Source organism: Dendropsophus ebraccatus, chromosome 2, assembly GCF_027789765.1.
Source record: "Dendropsophus ebraccatus isolate aDenEbr1 chromosome 2, aDenEbr1.pat, whole genome shotgun sequence".
NCBI lineage: Eukaryota > Metazoa > Chordata > Amphibia > Anura > Hylidae > Dendropsophus > Dendropsophus ebraccatus.
In genome coordinates this window covers 3,027,102-3,054,757 of record NC_091455.1, presented here as the reverse complement: position 1 = coordinate 3,054,757, position 27,656 = coordinate 3,027,102, and the positions used below count along the sequence as shown (strand labels likewise).

General features: G+C 46.2%; 1 protein-coding gene across 2 annotated transcripts in view; it reads left to right on the top strand.

Annotated features, from left to right (window-relative positions):
- Window positions 1-27,656, top strand: part of LOC138782923 (alanine aminotransferase 2-like) — an 86,695-nt gene that overhangs the window by 13,663 nt on the left and 45,376 nt on the right. For both annotated transcript variants that reach the window (XM_069956917.1, XM_069956916.1), the window contains 3 exons: window positions 5,799-5,888; window positions 7,597-7,705; window positions 9,391-9,524. In XM_069956917.1, coding sequence (XP_069813018.1) covers window positions 5,799-5,888; window positions 7,597-7,705; window positions 9,391-9,524 — 333 coding nt within the window. The remainder of the gene's footprint in view (window positions 1-5,798; window positions 5,889-7,596; window positions 7,706-9,390; window positions 9,525-27,656) is intronic.

The following is a 27,656-nucleotide window of genomic DNA, read 5'->3' as shown; positions in this document are numbered from 1 at the left end:
AGCTTACATTATACTGACAGTAGGTGGCGCTGTCCCATCAGCTTACATTATACTGACAGTAGGTGGCGCTGTCCCATCAGCTTACATTATACTGACAGTAGGTGGCGCTGTCCCATCAGCTTACATTGTACTGACAGTAGGTGGCGCTGTCCCATCAGCTTACATTGTACTGACAGTAGGTGGCGCTGTCCCATCAGCTTACATTGTACTGACAGTAGGTGGCGCTGTCCCATCAGCTTACATTATACTGACAGTAGGTGGCGCTGTCCCATCAGCTTACATTATACTGACAGTAGGTGGCGCTGTCCCATCAGCTTACATTGCACTGACAGTAGGTGGCGCTGTCCCATCACATTACATTATACTGACAGTAGGTGGCGCTGTCCCATCAGCTTACATTGTACTGACAGTAGGTGGCGCTGTCCCATCAGCTTACATTATACTGAGAGTAGGTGGCGCTGTCCCATCAGGTTACATTATACTGACAGTAGGTGGCGCTGTCCCATCAGCTTACATGAAGCTGACAGTAGGTGGCGCTGTCCCATCAGCTTACATTATACTGACAGTAGGTGGCGCTGTCCCATCAGCTTACATTATACTGACAGTAGGTGGCGCTGTCCCATCAGCTTACATTATACTGACAGTAGGTGGCGCTGTCCCATCAGCTTACATTGTACTGACAGTAGGTGGCGCTGTCCCATCAGCTTACATTATACTGACAGTAGGTGGCGCTGTCCCATCAGCTTACATTATACTGACAGTAGGTGGCGCTGTCCCATCAGCTTACATTATACTGACAGTAGGTGGCGCTGTCCCATCACATTACATTATACTGACAGTAGGTGGCGCTGTCCCATCACATTACATTGCACTAACAGTAGGTGGCGCTGTCCCATCAGCTTACATTGTACTGACAGTAGGTGGCGCTGTCCCATCAGCTTACATTGTACTGACAGTAGGTGGCGCTGTCCCATCACATTACATTATACTGACAGTAGGTGGCGCTGTCCCCATCAGCTTACCATTGTACTGACAGTAGGTGGCGCTGTCCCATCAGCTTACATTATACTGAGAGTAGGTGGCGCTGTCCCATCAGGTTACATTATACTGACAGTAGGTGGCGCTGTCCCATCAGCTTACATGAAGCTGACAGTAGGTGGCGCTGTCCCATCAGCTTACATTATACTGACAGTAGGTGGAGCTGTCCCATCAGCTTACATTATACTGACAGTAGGTGGCGCTGTCCCATCAGCTTACATTATACTGACAGTAGGTGGCGCTGTCCCATCAGCTTACATTGTACTGACAGTAGGTGGCGCTGTCCCATCAGCTTACATTATACTGACAGTAGGTGGCGCTGTCCCATCAGCTTACATTATACTGACAGTAGGTGGCGCTGTCCCATCAGCTTACATTATACTGACAGTAGGTGGCGCTGTCCCATCACATTACATTATACTGACAGTAGGTGGCGCTGTCCCATCACATTACATTGCACTAACAGTAGGTGGCGCTGTCCCATCAGCTTACATTGTACTGACAGTAGGTGGCGCTGTCCCATCAGCTTACATTGTACTGACAGTAGGTGGCGCTGTCCCATCACCTTACATTGTACTGACAGTAGGTGGCGCTGTCCCATCACCTTACATTGTACTGACAGTAGGTGGCGCTGTCCCATCAGCTTACATTATACTGACAGTAGGTGGCGCTGTCCCATCAGCTTACATTATACTGACAGTAGGTGGCGCTGTCCCATCAGCTTACATTATACTGACAGTAGATGGCGCTGTCCCATCACATTACATTGTACTGACAGTAGGTGGCGCTGTCCCATCAGCTTACATTATACTGACAGTAGGTGGCGCTGTCCCATCAGCTTACATTGTACTGACAGTAGGTGGCGCTGTCCCATCACCTTACATTGTACTGACAGTAGGTGGCGCTGTCCCATCACCTTACATTGTACTGACAGTAGGTGGCGCTGTCCCATCAGCTTACATTATACTGACAGTAGGTGGCGCTGTCCCATCAGCTTACATTATACTGAGAGTAGGTGGCGCTGTCCCATCACCTTACATTGTACTGACAGTAGGTGGCGCTGTCCCATCAGCTTATATTGTACTGACAGTAGGTGGCGCTGTCCCATCACTGCATCATCTGCACTATTTAAGCAGGTGGAGGTTTTTATGGGCTGTGGAAAATTATACGGTTGTTGCACAAAAATCATCATTAGACACAAGCGCCTTGATGCATCTTGCAAAGTTTATTGCACAATTTATGCGTTTTTTGAAGTCCCTTTTTTTTTCTTCCCTTTTTGCAACAAAAAAAATGGAGGCACACAAACGCTTCCTTTTTTTCTCATACATTTTGCAAAGAAGAAATGGGAAAAAATGGACTGCAATAACACAGTGTGAACCCAGTCTAAAACAGCTTGGTTACAAAGCTGCGCAAAAAAAAGGAAAATTTTTCACTTGACAAATCTAATGAAAACTAGTTAATAGAACAACCCCCCCCCCCCCCCCCCCCCCCCGTATACATTGACAAAAGGTGCAGGCAATGAAAACTGATGTAAAATAGCGCAGAACCCGTAATAAGTCTGGACAGGTATTTATGAAGTCACAAAATCTCCTTATTAGCCAAAAACCCCATAATGATAAATGTCCCCTATGGCTCCATTCACACTGTCGGAATTTGGAGCGCAGAATCCCGGCCTCCTCAGTGTGCTGCTGTGAGTGAAGGAGAGGGCGCGTACGTGTCTGCTTCCTCCCCTCGCTCTCCTCCGCTGCCGCCGCTCTCCGCTAGGACAAATAACATGTAATCTATTAGGGAGTAGAGCGGCGGCAGCGGAGGAGAGCGAGGGGAGGAAGCAGACACGTACGCGCCCTCTCCTTCACTCACAGTGAGACACTGAGGAGGCCGGGATTCTGAGGCTCAGTCGCCCCGAGAAACCAATCAGATTCCACCTTTCATTTTCCAAAGAGACTGTGAGGAATGAGAGGTGGAATCTGATTGGTTGCCGGGGGCGACTGAGCCAGTCTCACTTTACAGCATGTCTGATGAATCTCCTATGTGATTAGATGTGTAAGATTTCCATCAGCCGCTTCTCACTAATATCACAGGCAAAGCCGAATCCACAATAACATGGAGAGAAATGAAGTATTTCTTGTGTCTATCACTCACTGCTACTGATCTCATAGGGTATAAAATGGCCTGAGGGGGGGAAGGGTATGAACTAGCCTAGGACGAAATATACCCCTGGTATGAACTAGCCTAGGACGAAATATACCCCTGGTATGAACTAGCCTAGGACGAAATATACCCCTGGTATGAACTAGCCTAGGATGAAATATACCCCTGGTATGAACTAGCCTAGGATGAAATATACCCCTGGTATGAACTAGCCTAGGATGAAATATACCCCTGGTATGAACTAGCCTAGGATGAAATATACCCCTGGTATGAACTAGCCTAGGACGAAATATACCCCTGGTATAGTCTGGGCTGGGGGTATACTCTGGCCTGTTACACCGGTATTATATTATAATAGTATTATATATAGGATCTCCTTCCCCCCACAGTATAATGTACCTAATCCCCCCCTCCCCCCCCGGATAAATATACTGGATCCCTCCCCCACAGTATAAAACCGGATCCTCCAAAGTATAATATACCGGATCTCCTTCCCCCCACCCCCACAGTATAATGTACCGGATCCCCCCCACCCTACCCACAGTATAATATACCGAATACCCCCCACAGTATAATAAACCGGATACCCCCCCACAGTATAATATACCGGATTTACCCCCACAGTATAATATACCGGATACCCCCCACAGTATAATATATCGGATCCCCCCCACAGTATAATATACGGGATCCCCCCCCACAGTATAATATACGGGATCCCCCCCACAGTATAATATACCGGATACCCCCCACAGTATAATATACCGGATACCCCCCACAGTATAATATACCAAATACCCCCCCAGTATAATATACCAGATACCTCACACAGTATAATATACCGGATCCCCCCAGTATAATATACCAGACACCCCCCCAGTATAGTATATTGGACCCCCACAGTATAATATACCAGATCCCCCCCCCCCCCCAGTATAATATACCGGATACCCCCCACAGTATAATATACCGGATACCCCCCACAGTATAATATACCGGATACCCCCCACAGTATAATATACTGGATATCCCCACAGTATAATATACCGGATACCCCCCACAGTATAATATACCGGATACCCCCCCCCCCCAGTATAATATACCAGATACCCCACACAGTATAATATACCGGATACCCCCCAGTATAATATACCAGCCCCCCCCCCCCCACAGTATAGTATACTGGACCCTCACAGTATAATATACCGGATCCACCCACAGTATAATATACCAGATACCCCCCACAGTATAATATACCAGATATACCGGATCCCCCCTTCACAGTATAATATACCAGATCCCCCCTTCCTTCACAGTATAATATACCAGATCCCCCACCACCACCACTATAATATACCGGATCCCCCTCCACAGCATAATATACCTGATCTCCCCCCCCCCCCCCAGTATAATATACCAGATCCCCCTCCACAGTATAATATACCGGATCCCCCTCCACAGTATAATATACCCAATCTCTTCCCACGCCCCCCCCCCCCCCAAGTATAATATACCGGATCCCTCCCCCACAGTATAATATACCGGATCCCCCCAGTATAATATACCAGATGATTCCCCCGCAGTATAATATACCAGATCCCTCCCCACAGTATAATATACCGGATTCCCCCCGTATAATATACCCGATCTCTCCTCCCCCCCCCCAGTATAATATACCAGATCCCTCCCCCACAGTATAATATCCTGGATCCCCCCAGTATAATATACCCGATCTTTCCCCCCCCAGTATAATATACCCGATCTCTCCCCCCCAGTATAATATACCCGATCTCTCCCCCCCAGTATAATATACCCGATCTCTCCCCCCCCAGTATAATATACCCGATCTCTCCCCCCCCAGTATAATATACCCGATCTCTCCCCCCCCCAGTATAATATACCCGATTTCCCCCCCCCCCCAGTATAATATACCCGATCTCTCCCCCCCCCCCCCCAGTATAATATACCGGATCCCCCTCCACAGTATAATATACTAGATCCCCCTCCACAGTATAATATACCCAATCTCTTCCCCCCCGCGCCCCCAAAGATAATATACCGGATCCCTCCCCCACAGTATAATATACCGGATCCCCCCAGTATAATATACCGGATGATTTCCCCCCCCCCCCCCCAAGTATAATATACCAGATCCCTCCCCACAGTATAATATACCGGATCCCCCCAGTATAATATACCCGATCTCTCCCCCCCCCCCCCCCCCCCCCCCCAGTATAATATACCAGATCCCTTCCCCACAGTATAATATCCCGGATCCCCCCAGTATAATATACCCGATCTCTCCCCCCCCCCCCCAGTATAATATACCAGATCCCTTCCCCACAGTATAATATACCAGATCCCCCGGTATAATATACTAGATCCCCCCTTCCCCAGTATAATATACCGGATCCCTCCCCCACAGCATAATATACAGGATCCCTTAACAGTATAATATACAGGACCTCCCCCTCACATGGTGTAAGATACTTCGGGAGCCATGTTGTTGCTGCTGGCAGCCATATTGGGTGGACAGTCATTGCTGCTTATATAGTTATGCGGGTCACACAATGACTGCGCTATATAACTCCCATCATCCTCTCCTGCAGGGGATCCACAAACCCTTCACACAGATCACACCCTGCTCCTATGGAGACCTGCAGGCCATGGGATACAAGCCGTGCACCTTTCTCAGGCAGGTCAGTATGACACACCGACCACCACAGAGAGTGGAGATACTGCCATACACCGACCACCACAGAGAGTGGAGATACTGCCATACACCAACCACCACAGAGAGCGGAGATACTGCCATACACCGACCACCACAGAGAGCGGAGATACTGCCATACACCGACCACCACAGAGAGCGGAGATACTGCCATACACCGACCACCACAGAGAGCGGAGATACTGCCATACACCGACCACCACAGAGAGCGGAGATACTGCCATACACCGACCACCACAGAGAGTGGAGATACTGCCATACACCGACCACCACAGAGAGTGGAGATACTGCCATACACCGACCACCACAGAGAGCGGAGATACTGCAATACACCGACCACCACAGAGAGCGGAGATATTGCCATACACCGACCACCACAGAGAGCGGAGATACTGCCATACACCGACCACCACAGAGAGTGGAGATACTGCAATACACCGACCACCACAGAGAGCGGAGATACTGCCATACACCGACCACCACAGAGAGCGGAGATACTGCCATACAACGACCACCACAGAGAGCGGAGATACTGCCATACACCGACCACCACAGAGAGTGGAGATACTGCCATACACCGACCACCACAGAGAGCGGAGATACTGCCATACACCAACCACCACAGAGAGCGGAGATACTGCCATACACCGACCACCACAGAGAGCGGAGATACTGCCATACACCGACCACCACAGAGAGCGAAGATACTGCCATAAAAGACCACCACAGACACTGAAGATACCACCATCGACCGTCATGTACTAACTGCCTCTTACACTAATCAACATACACTGCCCACAACAAACAGAGGCTGTCACAGACAGCGGAGATGGCGCCATACACTGAGGCCATAGACAGCTGAGATGGCGCCATAAGCTGACAGCCATACATAGTGGAGATGGCGCCATACGCTGACGGCCATAGACAGCGGAGATAGCACCATAAGCTGACAGCCATACATAGTGGAGATGGCGCCATACGCTGACTGCCATAGACAGCGGAGATGGCGCCATACACTGACGGCCATAGACAGCTGAGATGGCGCCATACACTGACGGCCATAGACAGCGGAGATGGCGCTATAAGCTGACAGCCATACATAGTGGAGATGGCGCCATACGCTGACGGCCATAGACAGCGGAGATGGCACCATAAGCTGACAGCCATACATAGTGGAGATGGCGCCATACGCTGACTGCCATAGACAGCGGAGATGGCGCCATACACTGAGGCCATAGACAGCTGAGATGGCGCCATACACTGACGGCCATAGACAGCGGAGATGGCGCCATAAGCTGACAGCCATACATAGTGGAGATGGCGCCATACGCTGACAGCCATAGACAGCGGAGATGGCGCCATAAGCTGACAGCCATACATAGTGGAGATGGCGCCATACGCTGACAGCCATAGACAGCAGAGATGGCGCCATACGCTGACAGCCACAGTTAGCGGAGAAGGCGCCGTACGCCGACTGCTGGGCAGAAAGTTTATAGTCAGGTGATCAGAAGCATCAGATATTTGTGAACGCTGCATATCACACTAAAAATATCCTGCCCAACCTGCGGAGGTGACCATGATGGCGGTGGAGGCCAGAAGAGAGGCACCTTGTACAGTGATAGGATCTGTTCTCGTTTAAGGTTACAGAACTTCCAGTTATAAAATCTCCCCTCTAGGTGGCAGCATTGTGCACTTACCCCGAGCTGCTCGAGAGTGATCAGTTCCCTGAAGACTCCAAGACCAGAGCCCGGGCGATGCTACAGAACCTGGACAATGGATCTGTGGGTGAGTGATCAGCAGAGGGAGATCCCAGGGATTTGTGGGTGAGATCCAGGAGATCCGGGATCTGTGTGTGACTGCTGGGAGGAGGTCCGGGATCTGTGTGTGACTGCCAGGAGGAGATTCGGGATCCGTGTGTGACTGCCGGGAGGAGATTCGGGATCTGTGTGTGTGTGTGACTGCCGGGAGGAGATTCGGGATCTGTGTGTGTGTAACTGCTGGGAGGAGATCCAGGATCTGTGTGTGTGTAACTGCCGGGAGGAGATGCGGGATCTGTGTGTAACTACCGGGAGGAGATGCGGGATCTGTGTGTAACTACCGGGAGGAGATGCGGGATCTGTGTGTGACTGCCGGGAGGAGATTCGGGATCTGTGTGTGACTGCCGGGAGGAGATTCGGGATCTGTGTGTGACTGCTGGGAGGAGACCTGGGATCTATGTGTAACTACCGGGAGGAGATGCGGGATCTGTGTGTGAATGCCGGGAGGAGATCCGGGATCTATGTGTAACTACCGGGAGGAGATGCGGGATCTGTGTGTAACTGCCGGGAGGAGATCCGGGATCTGTGTGTGTGTAACTGCCTGGAGGAGATCCGGGATCTGTGTGTGACTGCCGGGAGGAGGTCCGGGATCTGTGTGTGTGTAACTACCGGAAAGAGATCTGGGATCTGTGTGTGTGTAACTGCCGGGAGGAGATCTGGGATCTGTGTGTGTGTAACTACCGGAAAGAGATCTGGGATCTGTGTGTGTGTAACTGCCGGGAGGAGATCCGGGATCTGTAAGTAACTGCCGGGAGGAGATCTGGGATCTGTGTGTGTGTAACTACTGGAAAGAGATCCGGAATCTGTGTGTGTAAATGCCGGGAGGAGACCTGGATTCTGTGTGTGTGTGTAACTGCTGGGAGGAGATCCGGGATCTGTGTATGTGTGTAACTGCCGGGAGGAGATCCGGGATCTGTGTGTGTGTGTAAATGCCGAGAGGAGATCCGGGATCTGTGTGTGTGTAACTGCCGGGAGGAGATCCGGGATCTGTGTGTGTGTAACTGCCGGGAGGAGATCCGGGATCTGTGTGTGTGTAACTGCCGAGAGGAGATCCGGGATCTGTGTGTGTGTAACTGCCTGGAGGAGATCCGGGATCTGTGTGTGACTGCCGGGAGGAGATCCGAGATCTGTAAGTAACTGCCGGGAGGAGATCTGGGATCTGTGTGTGTGTAACTACCGGAAAGAGATCCGGGATCTGTGTGTGACTGATAGGAGGAGATCCGGGAACTGTGTGTGACTGCTGGGAGGAGATCAGGGATCTGTGTGTGATTGCTGGGAGGAGATCCAGGATCTGTGTGTGACTGCTGGGAGGAGATCCGGGATCTGTGTGTGACTGCTGGGAGGAGATCCGGGATCTGTGTGTGTGTAACTGCCAGAAGGAGATCCGGGATCTGTGTGTGTGTGTAACTGCCAGAAGGAGATCCGGGATCTGTGTGTGTGTAACTGCCAGAAGGAGATCCCGGATCTGTGTGTGACTGCTGGGAGGAGATCCCGGATCGGTGTGTGTGTGGCTGCCAGGAGGAGATCCGGGATCTGTGTGTGTGTGGCTGCCAGGAGGAGATCCGGGATCTGTGTGTGACTGCTGGGAGGAGATCTGGGATCTGTGTGACCGCTGGCATCCACTTATCATTAGATCCCTCACTGTATCCACAGGCAGCTACAATCCCGGATACATTGCTCAGACATTACCACACAAGATCGCCAGCTTCATTCAGAGGAGAGATGGGGGGGTCCCCAGCAACCCCAAAAACATCATTGTGAGCAGCGGAACCTCTCAAGCCATACTGGTGAGTGCACTACAACACTGTACAGCAAGAGCTGCGTGCAAAATTCTGCTGGCTTCTAATCCTCAAACTGCTTCAGGTTAGGGCAGCTTAAAGGAGAAGTCTGGTGAAAGTATTGTATTGTCCCCCAAAAGTATACAGTATACAGATATAGTATACAGATACCATACAGCATGGATATAGCATACATATACCATACAGCCTGGGATATAGTATACAGATACCATACAGCCTGGATATAGCATACAGATACCATACAGCCTGGATATAGCATACAGATACCATACAGCCTGGGATATAGTATACAGATACCATACAGCATGGGATATAGTATACAGATACCATACAGCATGGATATAGCATACAGATACCATACAGCCTGGGATATAGTATACAGCTACCATACAGGAGATAGTATACAGATACCATACAGCCTGGGATATAGTATACAGATACCATACAGCATGGATATAGCATACAGATACCATACAGCCTGGGATATAGTATACAGATACCATACAGCCTGGGATATAGTATACAGCTACCATACAGCCTGGGATATAGTATACAGATACCATACAGCATGGATATAGCATACAGATACCATACAGCCTGGGATATAGTATACAGATACCATACAGCCTGGGATATAGTATACAGCTACCATACAGCCTGGGATATAGTATACAGATACCATACAGCATGGATATAGTATACAGATACCATACAGCCTGGGATATAGTATACAGATACCATACAGCCTGGATATAGTATACAGATACCATACAGGAGATAGTATACAGATACCATACAGCCTGGGATATAGTACACAGATACCATACAGCCTGGGATATAGTATACAGATATCATACAGCCTGGGATATAGCATACAGATACCATACAGGAGATTGTATACAGCTACCATACAGCCTGGGATATAGTATACAGATACCATACAGCATGGATATAGCATACAGATACCATACAGCCTGGGATATAGTATACAGATACCATACAGCCTGGGATATAGTATACAGCTACCATACAGCCTGGGATATAGTATACAGATACCATACAGCATGGATATAGCATACAGCTACCATACAGCCTGGGATATAGTATACAGATACCATACAGGAGATAGTATACAGATACCATACAGCCTGGGATATAGTATACAGATACCATACAGCCTGGGATATAGTATACAGATACCATACAGCCTGGAATATAGTATACAGATACCATACAGCCTGGGATATAGTATACAGATATCATACAGCCTGGGATATAGTATACAGATACCATATAGCCTGGGATATAGTATACAGATACCATACAGCCTGGGATATAGTATACAGATACCATACAGCCTGGGATATAGTATACAGATACCATACAGCCTGGGATATAGTATACAGATACCATACAGCCTGGGATATAGTATACAGATACCATACAGCCTGGGATATAGTAAACAGATACCATACAGCCTGGGATATAGTATACAGATACCATACAGCCTGGGATATAGTATACAGATACCATACAGCCTGGATATAGAATACAGATACCATACAGCATGGATATAGTATACAGATGCCATACAGGAGATAGTATACAGATACCATACAGCATGGATATAGTATACAGATACCATACAGCCTGGGATATAGTATACAGATACCATACAGCCTGGATATAGTATACAGATACCATACAGGAGATAGTATACAGATACCATACAGCCTGGGATATACACTCACCGGCCACTTTATTAGGTACACCTGTCCAACTACACGTTACCACTTAATTTCTAATCAGCCAATCACATGGCGGCAACTCAGTGCATTTAGGCATGTAGACATGGTCAAGACAATCTCCTGCAGTTCAAACCGAGCATCAGTATGGGGAAGAAAGGTGATTTGAGGCCTTTGAACGTGGCATGGTTGTTGGTGCCAGAAGGGCTGGTCTGAGTATTTCAGAAACTGCTGATCTACTGGGATTTTCACGCACAACCATCTCTAGGGTTTACAGAGAATGGTCCGAAAAAAGAAAAACCATCCAGTGAGGCGGCCGTTCTGTGGGCGGAAATGCCTTGTTGATGCCAGAGGTCAGAGGAGAATGGGCAGACTGGTTCCAGCTGATAGAAAGGCAACAGTGACTCAAATAGCCAACCGTTACAGCCAAGGTAGGCAGAAGAGCGTCTCTGAACGTACAGTACGGCCAACTCTGAGGCAGATGGGCTACAGCAGCAGAAGACCACACCGGGGGCCACTCCGCTCAGCTAAGAACAGGAAACTGAGGCTACAATTTGCACAAGCTCATCGAAATTGGACAGTAGAAGATTGGAAAAACGTTGCCTGGTCTGATGAGTCTCGATTTCTACTGCGACATTCGGATGGTAGGGTCAGAATTTGGCGTCAACAACATGAAAGCATGGATCCATCCTGCCTTGTATCAACGGTTCAGGCTGGTGGTGGTGGTGTCATGGTGTAGGGAATATTTTCTTGGCACTCTTTGGGCCCCTTGGTACCAATTGAGCATGGTTGCAACGCCACAGCCTACCTGAGTATTGTTGCTGACCATGTCCATCCCTTTATGACCACAATGGACCCAACATCTGATGGCGACTTTCAGCAAGGCAAAAGGGGGTCCAACCCGTTACTAGCATGGTGTACCTAATAAAGTGGCCGGGGAGTGTAGTATACAGATATCATACAGCCTGGGATATAGTATACAGATACCATACAGCCTGGGATATAGTATACAGATACCATACAGCCTGGGATATAGTATACAGATACCATACAGCCTGGATATAGTATACAGATATCATACAGCCTGGGATATAGTATACAGATACCATACAGCCTGGGATATAGTATACAGATACCATACAGCCTGGGATATAGTATACAGATACCATACAGGAGATAGTATACAGATACCATACAGCCTGGGATATAGTATACAGATACCATACAGCCTGGATATAGTATACAGATATCATACAGCCTGGGATATAGTATACAGATACCCATACAGCATGGGATATAGTATAACAGATACATGACAGCCTGGGATATAGTATACAGCTACCATACAGCCTGGGATATAGTATACAGATACCATACAGCCTGGGATATAGTATACAGATACCATACAGCCTGGAACTATAGTATACCATAACATACAGGAGATTGTATACAGATACCATACAGCCTGGATATAGTTACAGATCCATACAGCATGGATATAGTATACAGATACCATACAAGCCCGGGATATAGTATACAGATATCATACAGCCTGGGATATAGTATACAGATACCATACAGGAGATAGTATACAGATACCATACAGCCTGGGATATAGTATACAGATACCATACAGCCTGGGATATAGTATACAGATATCATACAGCCTGGGATATAGTATACAGATATCATACAGCCTGGATATAGTATACAGATACCATACAGCCTGGGATATAGTATACAGATACCATACAGCCTGGGATATAGTATACAGATACCATACAGCCTGGGATATAGTATACAGATATCATACAGCCTGGGATATAGTATACAGATACCATACAGCATGGATATAGTATACAGATACCATACAGGAGATAGTATACAGATACCATACAGCCTGGGATATAGTATACAGATACCATACAGCATGGATATAGTATACAGATATCATACAGCCTGGGATATAGTATACAGATACCATACAGGAGATAGTATACAGATACCATACAGCCTGGGATATAGTATACAGATACCATACAGCCTGGGATATAGTATACAGATACCATACAGGAGATAGTATACAGATACCATACAGCCTGGGATATAGTATACAGATACCATACAGGAGATAGTATACAGATACCATACAGCCTGGGATATAGTATACAGATACCATACAGCCTGGATATAGTATACAGATATCATACAGCCTGGGATATAGTATACAGATACCATACAGGAGATAGTATACAGATACCATACAGCCTGGGATATAGTATACAGATACCATACAGGAGATAGTATACAGATACCATACAGCCTGGGATATAGTATACAGATACCATACAGGAGATAGTATACAGATACCATACAGCCTGGGATATAGTATACAGATACCATACAGCCTGGGATATAGTATACAGATACCATACAGGAGATAGTATACAGATACCATACAGCCTGGGATATAGTATACAGATACCATACAGGAGATAGTATACAGATACCATACAGCCTGGGATATAGTATACAGATACCATACAGCCTGGATATAGTATACAGATATCATACAGCCTGGGATATAGTATACAGATACCATACAGGAGATAGTATACAGATACCATACAGCCTGGGATATAGTATACAGATACCATACAGGAGATAGTATACAGATACCATACAGCCTGGGATATAGTATACAGATACCATACAGCCTGGGATATAGTATACAGATACCATACAGCCTGGGATATACTACACAGATACCATACAGCCTGGGATATAGTATACAGATACCATACAGCCTGGGATATAGTATACAGATACCATACAGCATGGATATAGTATACAGATACCATACAGGAGATATAGTATACAAGATACATAACAGCCTGGGATAGAGTATACAGGATACCATACAGGAGATAGTATACAGATACCATACAGCCTGGATATAGTACACAGATACCAATACAGCCTGGGATATAGTATACAGATATACCATACAGAGATAGTATACAGATACCATACAGCCTGGGATATAGTATACAGATTACCATACAGCCTGGGATATAGTATACAGATACCATACAGGGATATAGTATTACAGATCCATACAGCATGGGATATAGTAGTACAGATACCATACAGCCTGGATATAGTATACCGATACCATACAGCCTGGGATATAGTATACAGATACACTACAGCCTGGGATATAGTATACATATACCATACAGCCCTGGGATATAGTATACAGATACCATACAGCCTGGATATAGTATACAGATACCATACAGCCTGGGATATAGTATAACAGATACCATACAGCCTGGATATAGTATACAGATACCATACAGGAGATAGTATACAGATACCATACAGCATGGATATAGTATACAGATACCATACAGTCTGGGATATAGTATACAGATACCATACAGCCTGGGATATAGTATACAGATACCATACAGCCTGGGATATAGTATACAGATACCATACAGGAGATAGTATACAGATATCATACAGCCTGGGATATAGTATACAGATACCATACAGTCTGGGATATAGTATACAGATACCATACAGCCTGGGATATAGTATACAGATACCATACAGCCTGGGATATAGTATACAGATACCATACAGGCCTGGGAATAGTTATACAGATACCATACAGCCTGGATATAGTATACAGATATCATACAGCCTGGGATATAGTAATACAGATACCATACAGCCTGGGATATAGTATACAGATACCAGACAGCCTGGGATATAGTATACAGATACCATACAGCTGGATATAGTATACAGATATCATACAGCCTGGGATATAGTATACAGATACCATACAGCCTGGGATATAGTATACAGCATACCATACAGCCTGGGTATAGCATACAGATACCATACAGCCTGGGATATAGTATACATATACCATACAGCCTGGGATATAGTATACAGATACCATACAGCCTGGATATAGTATACAGATACCAACAGGCCTGGGATATAGTATACAGATACCATACAGCCTGGGATATAGTATACAGATACCATACAGCCGGAACATAGTATACAGCATACCATAAGCAGGAGATTAGTATACAGATACCATACAGCTGGTATAGTATCCAGATACCATACAGCTGGGATATAGTATACAGATACCATACAGCATGGATATAGTATACAGATACCAGACAGCGCCGGATATAGATGTACAGATAGTCATACAGCCTGGGATATAGATAAACAGATACCATAGCAGGAGATAGTAGTAGCAGAGACATACAGACCTGGGATATAGTATACAAGATACCATACAGCCATGGATATAGTATCAATTGACCTCAGTTACAAGCCTGGGATATAGTATACAGATACCATACAGGCCTGGGATATAGTATACAGATACCATACAGCATGGATATAGTATACAGATACCATAGCAGGAGATAGTATACAGATACCATACAGCCTGGGATATAGTATACAGATACCATACAGCCTGGGATATAGTATAACAGATATTCATACAGCCATGGATATAGTATACAGATACCATACAGCCTGGGAGTATAGTAATACAGATACCATACAGCCTGGATATAGTATACAGATATCATACAGCCTGGGATATAGTAATACAGATACCATAGCAGGAGATATAGTATACAGATACCATACAGCCTGGGATATAGTATACAGATACCATACAGCCTGGGATATAGTATACAGATACCATACAGGAGATAGTATACAGATACCATACAGCCTGGGATATAGTATACAGATACCATACAGCCTGGGATATAGTATACAGATACCATACAGCCTGGGATATAGTATACAGATACCATACAGCATGGATATAGTATACAGATACCATACAGCCTGGGATATAGTATACACATACCATACAGCCTGGGATATAGCATACAGATACCATACAGCCTGGGATATAGTATACAGATACCATACAGCCTGGGATATAGTATACAGATACCATACAGCCTGGGATATAGTATACAGATACCATACAGCCTGGGATATAGTATACAGATACCATACAGCCTGGGATATAGTATACAGATACCATACAGGAGATAGTATACAGATACCATACAGCCTGGGATATAGTATACAGATACCATACAGCCTGGATATAGTATACAGATATCATACAGCCTGGGATATAGTATACAGATACCATACAGCCTGGGATATAGTATACAGATACCATACAGCCTGGGATATAGTATACAGATACCATACAGCATGGGATATAGTATACAGATACCATACAGGAGATAGTATACAGATACCATACAGCCTGGGATATAGTATACAGATACCATACAGGAGATAGTATACAGATACCATACAGCCTGGGATATAGTATACAGATACCATACAGCCTGGGATATAGTATACAGATACCATACAGCCTGGGATATAGTATACAGATACCATACAGCCTGGGATATAGTACACAGATACCATACAGCCTGGGATATAGTATACAGATACCATACAGCCTGGGATATAGTATACAGATACCATACAGCATGGATATAGTATACAGATGCCATACAGGAGATAGTATACAGATACCATACAGCCTGGGATATAGTATACAGATACCATACAGGAGATAGTATACAGATACCATACAGCCTGGGATATAGTACACAGATACCATACAGCCTGGGATATAGTATACAGATACCATACAGCCTGGGATATAGTATACAGATACCATACAGGAGATAGTATACAGATACCATACAGCCTGGGATATAGTATACAGATACCATACAGCCTGGGATATAGTATACAGATACCATACAGCCTGGGATATAGTATACATATACCATACAGCCTGGGATATAGTATACAGATACCATACAGCCTGGATATAGTATACAGATACCATACAGCCTGGGATATAGTATACAGATACCATACAGCCTGGGATATAGTATACAGATACCATACAGGAGATAGTATACAGATACCATACAGCATGGATATAGTATACAGATACCATACAGTCTGGGATATAGTATACAGATACCATACAGCCTGGGATATAGTATACAGATACCATACAGCCTGTGATATAGTATACAGATACCATACAGCCTGGATTATAGTATTACAGATTATCATACAGCCTGGGATATAGTATACAGGATACCATACAGTCTGGGATATAGTATCAGATACCATACAGCCTGGATATAGTATACAGATACCATACAGCCTGGATATAGTATACAGATACCATACAGCCCTGGGAATTAGTATACAGATACCATACAGCCTGGGATATAGTATACAGATACCATACAGCCTGGGATATAGTATACAGATACCATACAGCCTGGGATATAGTATACAGATACCATACAGCCTGGGATATAGTATACAGATACCATAAAGCCTGGGATATAGTATACAGATACCATACAGCCTGGATATAGTATACAGATATCATACAGCCTGGGATATAGTATACAGATACCATACAGCCTGGGATATAGTATACACATACCATACAGCCTGGGATATAGCATACAGATACCATACAGCCTGGGATATAGTATACATATACCATACAGCCTGGATATAGTATACAGATACCATACAGCCTGGGATATAGTATACAGATACCATACAGCCTGGGATATAGTATACAGATACCATACAGCCTGGGATATAGTATACAGATACCATACAGCCTGAACATAGTATACACATACCATACAGGAGATTGTATACAGATACCATACAGCCTGGATATAGTATACAGATACCATACAGCCTGGGATATAGTATACAGATACCATACAGCATGGATATAGTATACAGATACCATACAGCCCGGATATAGTATACAGATATCATACAGCCTGGGATATAGTATACAGATACCATACAGGAGATAGTATACAGATACCATACAGCCTGGGATATAGTATACAGATACCATACAGCCTGGGATATAGTATACAGATACCATACAGCATGGATATAGTATACAGATACCATACAGGAGATAGTATACAGATACCATACAGCCTGGGATATAGTATACAGATACCATACAGCATGGATATAGTATACAGATATCATACAGCCTGGGATATAGCATACACATACCATACAGCCTGGGATATAGCATACAGATACCATACAGCCTGGGATATAGTATACAGATATCATACAGCATGGATATAGTATACAGATACCATACAGGAGATAGTATACAGATACCATACAGCCTGGGATATAGTATACAGATACCATACAGCCTGGATATAGTATACAGATATCATACAGCCTGGGATATAGTATACAGATACCATACAGGAGATAGTATACAGATACCATACAGCCTGGGATATAGTATACACATACCATACAGCCTGGGATATAGTATACAGATACCATACAGGAGATAGTATACAGATACCATACAGCCTGGGATATAGTATACAGATACCATACAGGAGATAGTATACAGATACCATACAGCCCTGGGATATAGTACACAGATACATACAGCCTGGGATATAGTATACAGATACCATACAGCCTGGGATATAGTATACAGATACCATACAGCCTGGGATATAGCATACAGATACCATACAGCCTGGGATATAGTATACAGATACCATACAGCCTGGGATATAGTATACAGATACCATACAGCCTGGGATATAGTATACAGATACCATACAGCCTGGGATATAGTATACAGATACCATACAGCCTGGGATATAGTACACAGATACCATACAGCCTGGGATATAGTATACAGATACCATACAGCCTGGGATATAGTATACAGATACCATACAGCATGGATATAGTATACAGATGCCATACAGGAGATAGTATACAGATACCATACAGCCTGGGATATAGTATACAGATACCATACAGCCTGGGATATAGTATACAGATACCATACAGCCTGGGATATAGCATACAGATACCATACAGCCTGGGATATAGTATACATATACCATACAGCCTGGATATAGTATACAGATACCATACAGCCTGGATATAGTATACAGATACCATACAGGAGATAGTATACAGATACCATACAGCCTGGATATAGTATACAGATATCATACAGCCTGGGATATAGTATACAGATACCATACAGCCTGGGATATAGTATACAGATACCATACAGGCTGGATATAGTATACAGATACCATACAGGAGATAGTATACAGATACCATACAGCCTGGGATATAGTATACAGATACCATACAGCCTGGATATAGTATACAGATATCATACAGCCTGGGATATAGTATACAGATACCATGCAGGAGATAGTATACAGATACCATACAGCCTGGGATATAGTATACAGATACCATACAGGAGATAGTATATAGATACCATACAGCCTGGGATATAGTATACAGATACCATACAGGAGATAGTATACAGATACCATACAGCCTGGGATATAGTATACAGATACCATACAGCCTGGATATAGTATACAGATATCATACAGCCTGGGATATAGTATACAGATACCATACAGGAGATAGTATACAGATACCATACAGCCTGGGATATAGTACACAGATACCATACAGCCTGGGATATAGTATACAGATACCATACAGGAGATAGTATACAGATACCATACAGCCTGGGATATAGTATACAGATACCATACAGTCTGGGATATAGTATACAGATACCATACAGCCTGGGATATAGTATACATATACCATACAGCCTGGGATATAGTATACAGATACCATACAGCATGGGATATAGTATACAGATACCATACAGCCTGGGATATAGTATACAGATATCATACAGCCTGGGATATAGTATACTGATACCATACAGCCTGGGATATAGTATACACATACCATACAGCCTAGGATATAGTATACAGGAGATAGTGTGCATGCATTCTAAGGAGAAAGAAGCTGCTCCCAGAGCCATCTGTCCTCTCTGCAGTCTCATCTGTTCCTCCCAGACTTCTCTGTCCCTCTTCACCCCTTCTACAGACTCCTCACCCTTCCAGACTCCATGTCCACACAAATCAGCACACACACACACACACACACACATACACACACAAATCAGCACACACACACACACATACACACACAAATCAGCACACACACACACACACACATACACACACAAATCAGCGCACACACACACACACACACACATACACACACACACAGACATATACACACACACATGCATACACACACACAAATCAGCACACACACAGACATACACACACATATACACACACACAAATCAGCACACACACAGACATACACACATACATATACACACACACACATCAGCACAGACACACACACACACACACACACAAATCAGCACACACACACACAAATCAGCACATACGCACACAAATTAGCCTATGAACTCTATCTCGCAGTGCTGTTGTCAGCAGGGAACTGTTAAAAAAATGCTTTAAAATATATCCTAAAGGGTTAAATTGATTTAATATTATATGGATTATTAATATACTCATTGATATGTACTGCTTAAAATAGGTAAATGTACCAGGAGGAAGTCACAGTTAAGGAATGTGTGAGAAAGGAAGAGATCATGTCAGGGAAGGGGTCCGGAGTAAGATATAGGAGTCTGCTCATATGACATATAGACAAATAGATTTCTTATCACTACTTACCAGAAATTGTAAAAATAGCTCTTTATTGTCTTAACTCTTATAAGAGCTAAGTACAATTTATCCTCTGTGGGTGTCGTCTCCTTGCCGGCAAGTAAAACAAATCTTAACTCCGGTGTTTGTGGTCCTGATTGGTAAGAAAGAATTTTCCTTACAGGAAGCCTCAACATTACGCTCATCCCAGGTAACAAGGTCTGGGGTTTGTGTCACCCACTAGGACGGGTCCCCCGACACTGGTAGGGCAATAGGTAGTTCATTCCGACAAGAGTCGATGCACGGGCACACGTGTTCTCTCTGAAGAATTTTTCTTTTCCTACCCCATCCTCCAACATCCCGGCAGAGCACAATACTACTTGGGTTGGGACTTTCACAACATCCCCCTCTCTGCTCTGATTCTTCTTTGTACCTCTCAGCACGCAACCTAGTCAGCACGACTGTACCGCTCTCTACACTCTCATCACAGATCTGCATCCTGTACTATTAAGTGTATTATCAAGTGTAAAGTATTGTGTCAGTGCAAAGCTGCATGTTCTGCTGCACACTAGTATCCTCAGAGTAAACAAGAGATTATTTATGATAAAGAGACTCTGCGATCTTTCACCTCGCGCTGACACAGTGTACAATACATCCTTTCTGTGGGTGGCAGTACCAGTATTCCGGGAGGGTCACTACTCCACTCCGGACCACCGTGACAACAGCCCAAGGGACCCCTCAGCAGCCCGGCAGGACACAACACCCTAGGGTCTGGCTATAACACGGCCAACCACCACAGAAGTGGCGTCACGCTCTACCATCTGGCAAGTGACCGGCCGTACCTCACACCACACACACACACACAAATCAACACACAAACTTACTTTATGCAGGGAAGCTCCAGGGTCCATGTGCAGCCCTCCTCAGACAGCGTCTCCGCCCCTCCTCCTCACACTGCAGCTCCGCCCCTCTCTCCTTCTGTTCTGACATCGCAGCAGAGGAGGAAGGAGCCAGAAAAGTTTGTGAGGGCAAGGGAGGAGCCTGGGGGAAGTGAGGAGGGGGCCCTGTGTCTCTACCCCTTTCTGCCTGTGCGGTACAGCTGTCAGGAGCCTCTAAGGGAGGCTGGACAGCCGGCCCCCCTGGATTCTAGTTTGAGCTGTATCACCAGTACTGCCCTGATGGCGGCCTTGTCCTTTCTTCTATGCTTTTCTTCTCCACCACTCACAGGGGATATTGCATCACCTGTAGGAAGTTGCCACATGGGGAGAGGAAGCATATACCCCCTTAGTTAGTAGTCTGGTCATAGAGAGGACGTAGAATAATTTGGTCCCTATCATGGTCCAGCTGGGCCCTGGCTTTGCTAGGTCCCCACTCCAGAGCTTTACTCAGTAGTCTTAGTCTGGTTGTTGAGCAGAGAAGACACACATGGGAGACGTAGATACCAGTTTCTTGAAAGCAGCACTTCCACACACTATGCAGTGTTAAGCTACTCAAGGGAGAGGACAAGTCAGAGATCACCTCAACCCATGCCAAGAACAAGTCTAAAAGTGCAGGACAGTATCCTGATAACAAAAGGAACTGATCCGGATAGAGCAAAGTTGCTAGAAGCCTACGTACTCTATATTGCAGCACAGGTGTAACCAGAAAACACTGACCACTCTGCTCAACTCAGGTAACAAGGTCTGGGGCTTGTGTCACCCTCTAGGACGGGTCACCCGATACTGGTGGGTAAAAGGTGGTGTAGCAACAAAGGTCGAAAAACGGGCACAAGTAAAACTCTACTCTCAAGTCTTCAGTATTCTACTTCTTCTAAAGTTCTGGCAGAGCACAGTTCAACCCTGGGTTGGGACTCTCACGACACACTCCTCTCTAGTACTCTGAACCTGCAGTACAAACTCCTCCCAGCTGTTCTGAACTCTCAGCACAAACGTCTCTCAACCACTCACAGCTCTTCTACTTTAAGGGTCCTCAGTACAGCTCCTATCTTGTCAAGTCTACAGTCCGCTATCAGCTATTGTATAAAGTGTTTCTATAGCAAAGAAGATTTATTTATGCTAACAGGACTCAGTGATTATTACTTAAGCGCCTACACAGTAGATACCACATCTTTGGGTCATCTCCCCTTTCTGTGGGTGGCGGTACCAATAGTCCTGGTGGGGCACAGCTCCACTCCGGGCCACCGTGATAAGCACCCAAGGGACCCCCAAACAGCCCGGCAGGTTAATGACCACAGGGGAAAGGGTATAGCTCGCCACTCTAAAATAAAAGCAGGTGTGCCACCATAACTGTGTGCCCAACCGGCACTGGCATCATGACACTTTACCATCTGGCTGAGCTATCCTGTGACCACACACCACCGCAGTAGTCACCACAATGTCACTTCCTGGATAACATGGTGATGTCACTTCCTGGATAACATGGTGATGTCACACTTCCTGGATTACATGGGGATGTCACACTTCCGGGATAACATGGTGATGTCACTTCCTGGATAACATGGTGATCACGACTCCCAGAGTTGTGTGTCTCTTCAGTGCCATGTGTCCCTCAGCAGCCACAGCCCACACAGTTCTGGGAGTCGTGATCACCGCCGGAAGTCACATTGCCGTGTTATCCAGGAAGTGACATTACCATGTTATCCTGGAAGTGACATCGCCGTGTTATCCAGGAAGTGACATCACCGTGTTATCCTGGAAGTGACATCACCATGTCACTCAGGAAGTGACATTACCATGTTATCCTGGAAGTGACATCGCCATGTTATCCAGGAAGTGACATCCCCATGTTATCCAGGAAGTGACATCGCCATGTTATCCAGGGAGTGACATCACCATGTTATCCAGGAAGTGACATCACCGTGTTATCCAGCAAGTGTGACATCACTGTGTTATCCAGGAAGTGACATCACCGTGTTATCCTGGAAGTGACATCACCATGTCACTCAGGAAATGACATCACCGTGTTATCCAGGAAGTGTGACATCACTGTGTTATCCAGGGAGTGACATCACCGTGTTATCCTGGAAGTGACATCACCATGTCACTCAGGAAGTGACATTGCCATGTTATCCTGGAAGTGACATCGCCGTGTTATCCAGGAAGTGACATCCCCATGTTATCCAGGAAGTGACATCCCCATGTTATTCAGGAAGTGACATCGCCATGTTATCCAGGGAGTGACATCACCGTGTTATCCAGGAAGTGACATCACCGTGTTATCCAGGAAGTGACATCCCCATGTTATCCAGGAAGTGACATCCCCATGTTATTCAGGAAGTGACATCGCCATGTTATCCAGGGAGTGACATCACTGTGTTATCCAGGAAGTGACATCACCGTGTTATCCAGGAAGCGTGACATCACTGTGTTATCCAGAAGTGTGACATCACCATGTTATCCAGGAAGTGACTTCACCATGTTATCCTGGAAGTGACATCGCCGTGTTATCCAGGAAGTGACATCACCGTGTTATCCAGGAAGTGTGACATCACCATGTTATCCAGGAAGTGACATTGCCGTGTTATCCAGGAAGTGACTTCACCATGTTATCCAGGAAGTGACATCACCATGTAATCCAGGAAGTGACATCACCATGTTATCCAGGAAGTGACATTGCTATGTTATCCAGGAACTGACATCCCCATGTTATCCAGGAAGTGACATCGCCATGTTATCCAGGAAGTGACATCACCGTGTTATCCAGGAAGTGTGACATCACCATGTTATCCAGGAAGTGACATCGCCTTGTTATCCAGGAAGTGACTTCACTGTGTTATCCAGGAAGTGTGACATCACTGTGTTATCCAGGAAGTGTGACATCACCATGTTATCCAGGAAGTGACATCACCGTGTTATCCAGGAAGTGAAGCCTTGATGCAGTAGTAAGTGCAGGGAAAAAAGCACTGAAGGTACATTTCCTTTAATAAGTCTATATTGGGCGTTTGTATAACTTTTAAAGGCGAATACAATACTTTAATAAAAATTTTCGCCTATAACATACGCAGAGCACTAGGCAGAGCAACTCTATATAAATTACCACCATCTCCAGAGACAGGCGGACCCTCCTTTACACCTCCCATTTCTGTCCGTGTGGCCTGCCACCAGATGATGTTAGTACTGATGTTTAGCAGCTCGGCCGGTGATGTTGGTTGTGGTGACGCCAGTGCTAGTCCAGCACACAGGTGTGGTGTTGGTATCTGCTTTGTGTTGTGGCTGTACTGTTCCCCAATGGCCGGTGACCTGCCGGGCTATGATGGGTCCTTTGGGCTCTTGTGTCCTGAGTGGTAAGTGACCGACCCGGACTATCGGTACCACCACCCACAGAAAGGGGAAAAATAACTGTAAGGTAGGGTACTGGAAAGCCACAGAGACAAGTGCAGCCCTAGACTGGCACCCGCCCCAGCTGTCCCTACCTACTTGCCACAAACAGAACTAAGAATTACTGCGGACAACTAGACGACAAACCTTACACTAGGATAAGTGCAACACAAAACAAGACAAAACAAACACAATAAGGAATGGTCGGGCAAACTAAGTCAGCAACAGCCGGGCAGCAAAGGTACAAAATCAGAATCCAGAAAGCAAAGTCAGGGAACGAAATCCAAAAGGTCTGAGCAAAAACAACAAATGGTCAGGAGAATGCTAGGTCAAGGCACAAGGCGCTATCACAGGCACTGGACTGAGACAAGGGGCTGGAGTATATAGGAAAGAGGAACCTGGGTGCTGACAGCTAACTGGCTAGGTCAGCTGTCAGTCACCATCAAGGGTACACCTGATACCGGGGGGTAGTGAGGCCCCGGCCGCGGCATCACACAAAAGAAAGTATAAACACAGCAGGCTGGTTGCCTCTAGTAACCCCCCCACATACGGCCATGTCTCCTGGTAGTAACCCCCCCCCCACACACACACATACAGCCATTGTCTCCTGGTAGTAACCCCCCCCACACACACACATACAGCCATTGTCTCCTGGTAGTAACCCCCCCACACACACATACAGCCATTGTCTCCTGGTAGTAACCCCCCCCCCACACACACATACAGCCATTGTCTCCTGGTAGTAACCCCCCACACACACACACACATACAGCCATTGTCTCCTGGTAGTAACCCCCCCCCCACACACACACACACATACAGCCATTGTCTCCTGGTAGTAACCTCCCAACACACACACACATACAGCCATTGTCTCCTGGTAGTAACCTCCAAACACACACATACAGCCATTGTCCTCCTGTAGTAACCTCCCAACACACACACACATACAGCCATTGTCTCCTGGTAGTAACCCCCCTCCCCCCCCCCAACATACAGCCATTGTCTCCTGGTAGTAACCCCCCCACACACACACACACATACAGCCATTGTCTCCTGGTAGTAACCCCCCCCCCACACACACACACACATACAGCCATTGTCTCCTGGTAGTAACCTCCCAACACACACACACATACAGCCATTGTCTCCTGGTAGTAACCTCCCAACACACACACACATACAGCCATTGTCTCCTGGTAGTAACCTCCAAACACACACATACAGCCATTGTCTCCTGGTAGTAACCTCCCAACACACACACACATACAGCCATTGTCTCCTGGTAGTAACCCCCCTCCCCCCCCCCCACATACAGCCATTGTCTCCTGGTAGTAACCCCCCCCCCCACACACACACACACATACAGCCATTGTCCCCTGGTAGTAACCCCCCCCCCCCCACACACACACACATACAGCCATTGTCCCCTGGTAGTAACCCCCCCCCCCCCCACACACACACACACACACACAGCCATTGTCTCCTGGTAGTAACCTCCCAACACACACACACATACAGCCATTGTCTCCTGGTAGTAACCCCCCTCCCCCCCCAACATACAGCCATTGTCTCCTGGTAGTAACCCCCCCCCCCCCCACACACACACACACATACAGCCATTGTCCCCTGGTAGTAACCCCCCCCCACACACACACACATACAGCCATTGTCTCCTGGTAGTAACCCCCCCCCCCCCACACACATACAGCCATTGTCTCCTGGTAGTAACCCCCCCCCCACCACACATATAGCCATTGTCTCCTGGTAGTAACCCCCCCCCCCACATACAGCCATTGTCTCCTGGTAGTAACCCCCCCCCACACACACACACATACAGCCATTGTCTCCTGGTAGTAACTCCCCTCCCCCCCCCCCCACATACAGCCATTGTCTCCTGGTAGTAACCCCCCCACACACACACATACAGCCATTGTCTCCTGGTAGTAACCCCCCCCCCCAACACACACATACAGCCATTGTCTCCTGGTAGTAACTCCCCTCCCCCCCCCCCACATACAGCCATTGTCTCCTGGTAGTAACCCCCCCACACACACACATACAGCCATTGTCTCCTGGTAGTAACCCCCCCCCCCCAACACACACATACAGCCATTGTCTCCTGGTAGTAACCCCCCCCCCAACACACACATACAGCCATTGTCCCCTGGTAGTACCCCCCCCACACACACACACACACATACAGCCATTGTCTCCTGGTAGTAACCCCACACACACACATACAGCCATTGTCTCCTGGTAGTAACCCCCCCACACACACACACATACAGCCATTGTCTCCTGGTAGTAACCCCCCCCCCCCACACACACATACAGCCATTGTCTCCT